The sequence below is a fragment of the Leucoraja erinacea genome, chromosome 11, assembly GCF_028641065.1.
Source record: "Leucoraja erinacea ecotype New England chromosome 11, Leri_hhj_1, whole genome shotgun sequence".
Classification (NCBI taxonomy): domain Eukaryota; kingdom Metazoa; phylum Chordata; class Chondrichthyes; order Rajiformes; family Rajidae; genus Leucoraja; species Leucoraja erinaceus.
The window spans coordinates 13,871,926-13,882,898 of NC_073387.1; the positions used below are offsets into that span (position 1 = coordinate 13,871,926).

At 42.7% G+C, this 10,973-nt stretch overlaps 1 protein-coding gene across 7 annotated transcripts in view; it reads left to right on the forward strand.

Moving 5' to 3' along the window:
• LOC129701476 (fibroblast growth factor 1-like) overlaps positions 1-3,913 on the forward strand; it is a 47,741-nt gene extending 43,828 nt beyond the window's left edge. For all 7 annotated transcript variants that reach the window (XM_055642679.1, XM_055642676.1, XM_055642672.1 and 4 more), the window contains exon 4: positions 2,482-3,913. In XM_055642679.1, coding sequence (XP_055498654.1) covers positions 2,482-2,676 — 195 coding nt within the window. In that variant the 3' untranslated portion in view covers positions 2,677-3,913. The remainder of the gene's footprint in view (positions 1-2,481) is intronic.
• The last annotated feature ends 7,060 nt before the right edge of the window (positions 3,914-10,973 follow it).

Here is a 10,973-nt window from a genome sequence, read left to right on the forward strand (position 1 = left end):
GGGTGTGTGCAGTTGAGAAGTGACTGGGCAATGGGTGGAGACTGTAACAGGTGAAATGGAGACAAAAGGGTGCTCGATGAAGGATGACTGAAATGTAATGCCGGAGAGAGGGACACTGGGTAGAAGTAGATACGGGGACAAAGTGGAAGGAGAGAGGGGATTAAAAGAAATATAGGGAATGTGGAATAGGGCGGGGAGACGTCAGCAGAAGGAGGCGGGGAATGGAACAGAGTAGAAACATAGAAACATAGAAAATGGGTGCAGGAGTAGGCCATTTGCCCCCTCGAGCCAGAACCGCTATTCAATATGATCATGGCTGATCATCCAAACCCCGTTCCCGTTTTCCCCCGTGACGGGATAGTGGGAGTAAGTTTTGTGCATGGGGAGGGGTGGGGAGAAAATGGATGCGAAAAGGGGGTGGGGGGAAGGGTGTGATGACCTGAAATTGGAGAATTCAACGTTCCTGCCGTTGAGGCTATGTAGTCTGGCGAAGCAAAAGATGAGGTACTGCTCTTTCAAATGTTCTTCTGCGCATTGTTTAAATGCTGAGCGATTTACATCTGGGAAGTTTCTCTTTGTTTATACTCTATATGCAGCACTGAGGCATGTCAGGGCTGGTGAAATAGATTGTTTCCCTGTGTGACCATAAGCATTGCCAGAGATTATTTTTGCTGGATAAAGATGACATATTGACATGTTACAGAGACGGGACAGGTAGTTGGAATTAAAGTGCAATTTGACCCTGATTTCTGTGTAAAGAGGAACAGACGAAAGGGACTGAATGGAGTATACTAGTGGCGAACAGAGCAATGCAGTTTGAAGACGCACTGTTCTGCCCCAGCAATGTAATTAATCCTGTGTTCATATATTCTTAATGATTGCATTAATCAACACATGAAATTCCATAATCAGTAGCCAAAATAGATGAGCTAGCTCTTGCATTAATTATATAAGACACTGGGCAGTTTTCTCTTACTCATATCACGCAGTGGAATTAGTACATTATGAAGATCAGCTTTAATCAGTGAATAATATTCTTGTCTCCATATCATAAGGTTGTGGACTCCAAAATGGCATTTCCTGAGGAAGTTATATTATCAGTGATCTCGGCCATCAGATGAAACCTTAGACCAAGGATTTGTTTGCCTATTCATAAAGATGAAAAAGACCTCTTGGGACCAGTCGAAGGACTTTTCTCTGAAGCCACGGCCAATATTCTTCCTCCCCTTGCATTAACTAGTTGTACGCCACACTCCCTGTTTATTGGGCCTTGCATTGTGCGAATTGCCTGCCAAAATGGTCCATTGGGGATGCGCTTCAGAAGAAGTAAATCACTTGCAATGAAACGCATTGGAAGGTCTTGTGATCATGAGGAGACGAGATGTTATTGCTAAAACCCAAGGTCCCAAGAGCAATCACTCCTACATCAATCTAGTAATCCACTTCCTGCACTAAGTCCTTCACTTATTCCAGGGCATAGCAATTCCTGGCTGACATTTGATGTTCTCCTTTCCTTGCCTTGAGGGTGCTGATTCACACATTCTGCAGCTGCACGTAGCCTACTTATTATCTCTTTGCAGTGATTGTTGGCAGGGTCTTTTATGGTGGGTGGGGACAATGCAACCTCACTGTCAGTGGCCTCGGCTAATATTCACGCAGGCTCAGACTCAAACAGATGACATTCAGCTGCCGAACCCCTGGGTGGTTCCCTCACCCTTCCTTAGCCAGCAGGCAAACAGCACATCCAACCCCAGTCCTGACAGTCTGCTGGAGAGGGAGGGAGGGTGGACTCCAGACCGGCTGACCCCGGATGAACCAGAACTGCAACACTGCAGCGGTTCAAGAAGGCAAGCACATCAGGCCCTTTCACAAGGTCAATTAGGGATGGGCTGGTACTACTGGACTTGCCTGCAACACCCACATCCGCAGAAGAATAAAGGAATCATTGAGGATGGCGATTAACATGAAAGGCTAAGACATGGCACGTTGCTTTGACTGGGCTCATGTTACCTTAGACATAGAAGATTAAGGAGCAATTTAATTGAGGTGTTGGGATGATTGAAGGAATTGTTGATGTAGATAGAGGGAATCTTTTAACTTTAGTGCAGGGGGGTGCAGTACAAGAGCCATAAAATTAGGCCCAGGCCGCAAGCATGTTCTCCTTCACTGAAAGGGTGGTGGAGATCTGAATTCACTGCCCACATCAATAGAGAATTTAAACCCAAAATTAAATGAGTTTTATTACAGTAGGATACAAAGAGAAATGGCAGCATCTCTGGAGAAAAGGGATAGGTAACGTTTTAGGTTGGGAGCCTTAAATCTGAAGATTGAGTACAGACTTTTCCTTTTGCTCCAGATTCCAGCATCTGCAGTCTCTTGTGTCTCAAGCTGGGAACCTCCTTCTCCAAGACTTTGCCTATAAGCCACCAGGGGGAGTGTGTTTCATTTCAATTGTTTTTATTCCTTCTATTTTATACACAGCCATCTCCAACTGAAGAATGTTTCTTCCTGGAAACCCTGGAGGAGAACAATTATAATACCTACAAGTCCAAAGAGTACGTGGAAAGGAACTGGTACGTTGCCTTTCGGAAGAATGGGAATGCCAAGCCTGGACCTAAAACGGGGCCTAGACAGAAAGCAATCCTGTTTCTTCCCATGCAAGTGATAAGTGGTTAAAAGTAAAACACGACACAGAGCCGTTTCTGAAAGGACTGGAGTAGGAGCCTGATTGGATTAGGTAATCATTGGTCAACGTCTTCAGAGTGATCACCACTGGCAATAAAATGGGATCTGAAGAATATTTACCCCCTAATTTCTGCCCATGTTTTATTCCTGATAACACTGACTTTCCCTAGAACCATGGAGGTTGTAGGGTCAGCATGCACCTTCTGACTTGTCCACCCCAGAGTGTGAGCCTTGGTAGTGATCAGCATTCAAAGGCTCCAGCCTCAAACCAATCTTGGGCCAACTGGGTAATGCTTAACACAGGCATTTAACAGCAGCTCCATGGAGACTGGAATCGTGGATGCAAGTTTGGGATCACTACTTTTTTACACTCACGCCAGACCATAGAAGGATTATTTGGATCTTTCCCAACTAAGCCTGGCAGACCAGAGCAGAAACCAGGCACCTCCAACATTATGCATCTTATTAACAAATCAAGTGCATATCTTCTCAACTACGGAATGATGTGGAATGGGGGACGTTGCCACTACAGACTGATGTTGAGGGACTGGGCAGTAACAAAGACATTCCATAACTGACATTTAAGGACAAATTCTCTGAGTTTTCAGCTGTAGTGAAGTAACTGACCTTGTTATAAGATTGCTTACACTCACAGTAATTAATTTGTAGAGAGAGACACAAAAAACTGGAGTAACTCAGCGGGACAAGCAGCATTTCTGGGGAGAAGACTTTGAGTTTGATAAAGGGTCTCAACCCGAAACGTCACCAATTCCTTCTCTCAAGAGCTGCTGCTGTGTTACTCCAGCTTTTTGTGTCTATCTTCGGTTTAAATCAGCATCTGTTCCTTCCTACACAATTAATTTGTAAATCCAGGTAACTTCAGAACAATTCCTGGGATGTTGTATTATGGATTTGAAGAACACAGGCTGACTTTAAACACCGTTATCTGTATGTTAAATAAGTACTGTACTGTTCCTAGATCTTCAATCATTACAGGCATGTGAGCTTACTTTAAGGATTCAGATTTAAAAAACTCACCTCGTATATGAATTTTAAAATATTGCTCATCAGTCATTTTATTTCAGAAATCATGTACTTTAAACAGCCAATCTGAAAAATGACAGATTAATGCCACAAATTCTGCTCGCTATATTCTCTGTATCTTGTAAACATGCATTTATTCATTAATATTTGGATGAAGTCATTAAAGAAACAGTGTAAATCCAAATGTAGTGTTTTCCTTTATATATTCATGTACCATATTATAAAATGATTTATGATAACAGTGTCACTTTACTGTGAAGACAGTGTCATGAGAGATTATGTAACAGTCCTGTATTTTCTGTTTATTAGCAACGCGGAAATCAATTTATATTATTCAAAGTAGCATCTGTGGAGAAAGAGCATAAAATATAGAAAGGTACAGCACAGAAATAGGCCTTTGCCCACAATGTCTGTGCTGAACGTGATGCAAGGTGACCTAATCCCATTTGCCTGAACAAGATCCATATCCCTCCAACCCCGTCATAGCAACGTGCCTATCTAAAAACTTCTTAAAAACCACTATGGTATATGCCTCCACCACCACCCCTTGCAGCACATCACAGGCACCTTCCCCTAATTGTGTAAACAAAAATTGCTGCATGCATCTCCTTTAAACTTTGCCTTTGTCACTTTAAAGAATTAGGTGAATTTAATAATTTAACCATTTAGGTTAATAATCCTGCATCACGCGGAAACTAATTTTCAAATTATTAAGCAAGATTATTGACCTGTAATGTTAGGTGTGTTTATCTCTCCACAGATGCTGACTGCTCTCCTGGGTATTTCCAGCACTTTGTGTTTTTATTTTACTTGAGTTATAACCAGTGACCTGCTTCCACCATGCCCTGTGGTTAACTGCGCAACATTTACTTCTCCCACAGCACATGTGATTCCAGTGCCCAAACTGGGAAAACTGAGAATGAACCGGAGCATAGCTTGGGGCAAAGGGTAGAAACAAGGAACTGCAGATGCTGGTTTTACAAAAATTCACAAAGTGCTGGAGGAACTCAGCAAGTCAGGCAATATTTCTGAAGAACATGAATAGGTGACGGTTTGGGTCACTACCTTTCTTCAAACTCAAAACATTTTGTTTTTCTCTGTTTCTCTTTCTATTCCCATTATTATTCTTTTACTTTCTGTCTCTTTGTCAGAGTCAAAAAATGGTTGCTTGATGCCCAATCCTTGGGAGTGGAATGTAAACTCCAAACTGACATTTCAGTGCGATATAGGTTCATAAGACATAGCAGCAGAATTGGGTCATTCGGCCCATCAAGTCTGCTCCACCATTCTATCATAGCCAATCTATTTTTCCCTCTCAACCCCATTCTCCTGCCTTCTCATCAGAACCTTTGGTGCCCTTACTAGTCAAGAATTTATCAATGTCTGCTTTAAAAATACCCAATGACGGCCCCACCACCATCTGTGGCAATGAATTCCATAGATTTACCAACCTCTGACTACAGAAATTCATTTTCATCATTCGAAAGGTACGTTCTTTTACTCCGAGGCTCTGGCCTTTGGTCCAAGACTCTCCCACAATGAGGGAACAATCTGAAATGTTGTCTTTCAATTATGGCTAAAATTGCAATGCTTTCTCCTGCACTCGCCCTCAAACAAATGAAGTGCCATTTACTTAGATTAAAACTGGCATGCTGCTGGCTCCTCACCACAATATAATAATCTGACCCCCACCCATCTCTACAAAAGAAAAAATCAGGTAATTTAATTTTTTTTAACCAAGAAAAAAAAAATCTTGAAAATGTATGTTTTAATAAAATCGTGTTGTTCTAATCAGAAGTTGCAAGGGGACCTGCTGATGGAAAATAAAATTCTCATAACGAACTTGTTACACATCCCATGATGATCAATGGTTTATTTTTATAAACCATCCCGCCTCCGTGCATCTTCTTTCTCCTTACGCATCTTTTGCCGCTTAAAATCAGTCACAAAATAGTCATTTTCCGATGACCTATTAACAAATAAAAAATCAGTAGAAACGAGGAACTGCAGATGCTGGTTAACACCCAAAAGGACACAAAGAGCTGGAGTAACTCAACTGGTCAGACAGCATCTCTGGAGAACAGGGATAGGTGCCTTTATTGTGTCAAGACCTGAAATTCGTGTTCTCCAGAGATGCTGCCTGACTAAACAAAAAAAATGCTCCAGTTGTGGTGAGATCTCTGATCATTATGCAATGTTAGCTCTAACCTCTATTCAAAATGGGCACTGCTATTTGTAATCACTTACATTTGTTTTTCATGTTTGGTACATGGCAGTTTGTGATCATGAAAGCTACCCCACGTAGGTAGTTTTTGAAGGCGTGATTTGTAAGTTTGCAGTTGACACTGAAGTGGGTGGTATCGGAGATAGCGAAGATAGTTATCAAAAATTACAGCAGTATCTTGACAAGTTGGGCCAGTGGGCTGTGGAATGTTTAATTGAGTTTAATGCAGATAAATGCAAGGTGTATTATTTTGTGAAGCCAAAGGGATCTAGGAGTGCAGGTACATTGTTCTTTGAAAACGACATCACAGGCAGATAGGGTGGTCAAGAGGGTTTTCAGCACATTGGACTTCATCAGTCAGGGTACAAAGTATAGAAGTTGGGATGTTATGTTACAATTTTACAAGACATTGGTGAGGCCCCAGTCGAAGTATTGTGTTCAGTTGTGGCCACCATGTTCTAGGAATGACATTGTGAAGCTGGTAAGAGTGCAGAGAAGATTTACAAGAATGTTGCCGTGACTTGAGGGCCTGAGCTCAAGGGAGAGGCTGGACAGGCTAGGTCTTTATTCCTTGGAGCGCACAAGGATGAGGGGGTGATCATGTAGAGGTGTATAAGATGAGGACAGGAATACATAGAGTGAATGCGCAGATTCTTTTACCCAGAGTAGAGTACCCAGAGTTCAGGGAATCAATAAGCAGAGGACATAGGTTTAAGATGAGAGGAGAAAGATTTAAAACAACCTGGGGAGCAACCTTTTCACACAGAGTGATGGTTTTCTGAAACTAGCTGCCAGAGGAAGTAGTTGAGACAGGTACCATAACAACACGTAAAGGACATTTGCCCAGTTACATGAGTAGGAAAGGTTTAGAGGGATTTGAACCAAACGTGGGCAGGTGGGACTAGTGTAGATGGGGCATGTTAGGCAATGTAGGCAAGTTGGGTTGAAGGGTCTAATTCCATGCTGTATGACTCTATGACTGTGGGAGGTTTTCCTACATCATATAACTCTTCCACTTACATTCAGGTCTAAAGAATATACAGATGCCCCCCGATTTACTATGTTTCGACTTACGATATTTCGACTTTACGCTCGGCAACAGCAGCGAGCTGCAGTTCACGTCTGGCCACGTGATCGCATTGTATTAAATGCATTTTCGTCTTGTGATATTTTTGATTTACGATGTGTTTATCGAAACGTAACCCCATCATAGGTCGAGGAGCATCTGTACTCCAGTACACCATGATGCAAGTGTTAGTATCAACATCACTGTTTCTCAAAAGCCTTTATTTGTCATAGAACCATGAAAGTAAAAAGCTGAAAAGGGATTGCTTGTAAGTGAGATTCTTTTGAAGTGTAGTTACCTCTGGAATGTAGGTAAGATGACAGCCAATATGAGCATAACAACTTCCAAGGTGATAATAATCAACACCAAGGGTAATTCTACTGCTAAGCACAGAAAAGAAATAGAGGGTTGGGAGACATTACTTGAAATTGGACAATTCAAGGTTCATTCCATTGGGTTGTAAGCTACTCAAGGAAAATACGAGGTGCTGTTCCTCCAACTTGCATGTGATCTCACACTGGCAGCGGAAGAGGCTCAGGATAGAAAGGTTGGAATGGAAAGGGAAGTTGAAATGGTGAGCAACCGGGATATCCAGCAGGCCTTGGCAAAACGATCACAAATGTTCATCGAAATGGTTGACTATTCTACATGACATAGTCTGCTGGGTAGTTTACAACCCAACCTGGTGAACATTGGTCTCCAGGTTCAAGTAATACCCTCCTGCTCCCTTCTCTTTCTTGTGTCACTTATTTCTCCCACTATCTCCTACCCCCCCCCCCCCCCCCCCCCCCCCCCCCAAGACACTCTGCTCCTATCACCACCTTTGTACACTCACTTTACTTTAGAGATACAGAGGGGGACAATTTACAATTTTTTACCAAAGCCAATTAGCCGACAAATCTGTACGTGTTTGAAGTGTGGAAAACGGAGCACCCGGAGAAAAGCCATGGATTTACAGGGAGAATGTACAGTACAAATTCCATACATGCAACAACTGTAGTCAGGATTGAACCCAGGTCTCTGGTGCTGTAAGGCAGCAACTCTATTGCTGCGCCACTGTGCTACCCTAAGCTGCGCCACAGTGCTGTCGTCCCATCCCCATCCCCGCGTCCCTCAATTCCCTTTTATCATCCCCCCTGGCTTTACATTTTACTTCTGTCCTAATCTGACACCTTTTCCTCGTTTCCTTTCCACCTGCACCCGTTGAACTTATTCCACCCATTCAAACTCCTCTCATCTTCATCCACTCATCGTTAGCTTGGCTTTGTCCTGTACCGCGCCCCACATATCTTTTCCGCCTTTCCCCCTCCACTACTTTCAGTCTAAAGAAGTGTTCCAACCCGAACCATCGCCTATTCAGAGCCCGCTCCTGTTCCTGGCCAGCTCAGTTCCTCCAGCACTTTGTGCTTTGCTCAAGATTCCTGCATCTGCAGTTACATTTGTCTCGATAATTCTACCGCACTTCTTCGAAGTAATGACATTGGATTGTTTAGGACTATCCATAGCAGAGAACTGTTTTTCAGTTTATTCTCTCATCCAAATGTAGTGCTCCTTTGCTGCTGGAATGGTACAGCAGTCAAGAGTTTTGAGTGCTGCCATCTGGGCCACAGCCAACACTGGGAAAAGCATTTGATTTTAAGACCACATTATTAACCAGCCAACTCTCAGCAACTGGGACAGGCTGTTTATTCGATAATGGGTCATCAGAAAGTGACTGCTGTGTGTCTGATTTAAGGTAGTGTAATTTAAGATCAGGGAGCATAGAAGAGAATCCCAAATCCCAAATTATACAAATTAAGTTGAAAGAAAGGTCACTGACCTGTTACTGGACCACTGTTTCCTTCTTCACTGATGCTGCTCGAGTCTTTTTGTGTGTCTGGTTTCATTCTTTAATGTACATTAAGCAATTTGTATTAATCACAGAGTCACAGCATGGTCACAGTGTAGATGGAGGTCTTTCTGTGCCTAGATGGTCCCGACTCCCTATACAAACAACCTGGCTTCACTACCAATGAATTGGTCCACTACCAATTCTCTTCCTTTGACCCTGCACATTCTTTTGTCTCCAATACTTAGGCAGCTCCCTTTTCAAGACTAAAACTAAATTTGCCTTTCTTACTGCGCTTTTAAGCACATTTATACTGTAGAAAATGAGTGGTGATATTATAGAGGTGTATGACTGTGAGAGAAATAGATCGGTTAAACACAGAGCACAGAGTCTTTTGCCCATAGTAGGGGAATCGAGAACCAGATGACATAGGTAAGGTGAGGGGAGAAAGATTTAATTGGAACCCGAGGGGTAACTTTTTTACACAAAGTGTGGTGGGTGTCTGGATGGAACCCATTGCAGCTGCTGTGAAGAAAACACATGTTTAAGACAGTGAATGAGGTATCACTTGATCCCAGAACAGGCCTAGATAGAGTGGATGTGGAGAGGGTGTTTGCAGTGGTGGAAGAGTCTGGGACCAGAGAGTCTCAGAATAAAAGGACATGCCTTTTAAATGGAGATGAGGGGGGGTTTCTTTAGAGGGTGGTGAATCTGTGGAATTCTTTGCCGTGGAGGCCAAGTCATTGGGTATTTTTTAAAGCAGATATTGATAGGTTCTTGATTAGTAAGGGTGTCAAATGTTATGGAGAGAAGGCAGGAGAAAGGGGTTGAGAGGGAAAAATAGATCAGCCATGATCAAATGGCAGAGCAGACTCGATAGGCCTGATGGCCTAATTCTGCTCCTGTGTTGAATTAACATGAGAATGTCATCAGGCCACTTGTGTTGTGCTAAAGCTGCATTCCTCTGAAAATGACCACTATAAATTCCCCCCAGTGTGCAGGGAGTGGATGAGAAAATATGATTACATAGAACTAGTATGAACGGGTGATCGATGGTCAGTCTGAACATAGTGGGCCGAAGGCCCTGTTTCCATGCTATTTCTCTAAACTGAGCTTAACTAAGTATAAATTATTCAAGAAGGAACTGCAGATGCTGGAAGATTGAAGGTACACAAAATTGCTGGAGAAACTCAGCGGGTGCAGCAGCATCTTATGGAGCGAAGGAAATAGGCGACGTTTCGGGCCGAAACCCTTCTTCAGACTGGGTCTGAAGAAGGGTTTCGGCCCGAAACGTCGCCTAAGTATAAATTAAGTCTGTTTACCCAAAACAGAAAGATGATGCACAAATAGTGACCATAAGTATAAGTAGTCAGCAATAATTCCATTCAGGAATGTGGAAGCGTGGTCTTCAACCAAAGAATGCTTAGAATGTAGAACCTGCAACTCATGGTGTGTCTGTAGGAGGCAACAATAACCAAAGGGGGGTTAATGGGCATGTGAGAGGGAAAGGTTTCCACAGGTGTAAAAGGCAAAGAGAATAGGATTTATGGGATTGCTCTTCTGGGATTTGTCATAGACCCCCCTATGTAACTATAAGTAGTGGTGCAATTATGAAGAATATCTAGATACCTTAAGGAAAAAGCTAACTAAATTCATGAAGGTGAAATGAATAGGATACATAGATGGGGTTAAACGAGGTAGGATAGAGAAAGTTATCTTACAAAATAAACTCCAGTAGGGATGTTACTGGCAAGATGGACTGCTTCCGAGTGAGTATCCTCCATCAGGGCGGCATGGTGGTGCAAAAGTAGACTTGCTGCCTTACAGCGCTTACAGTGCTAGAGACCTGGGTTCAATCCTGACTACAGGTGCTGTCTGTACGGGGTTTGTATAATCTCCCCAGCTTGGTGTAAATGTAAATTGTCCCTGTATGTGTAGGATAGTTTTAATGTGTGGGGATCGCCAGTTGGCGCAGACTCGGTAGGTCGAAGTGTCTGTTTCCGCGCTGTATCTCTAATCTAAACTAAACAAAACATGCAGAGATACTGAACAATATGCTGAACAAAGCATTAAAAAACTGTAGTACTTTATCCAGTGTTGCTTTTCTTTATTTTTTTATTTTTTTT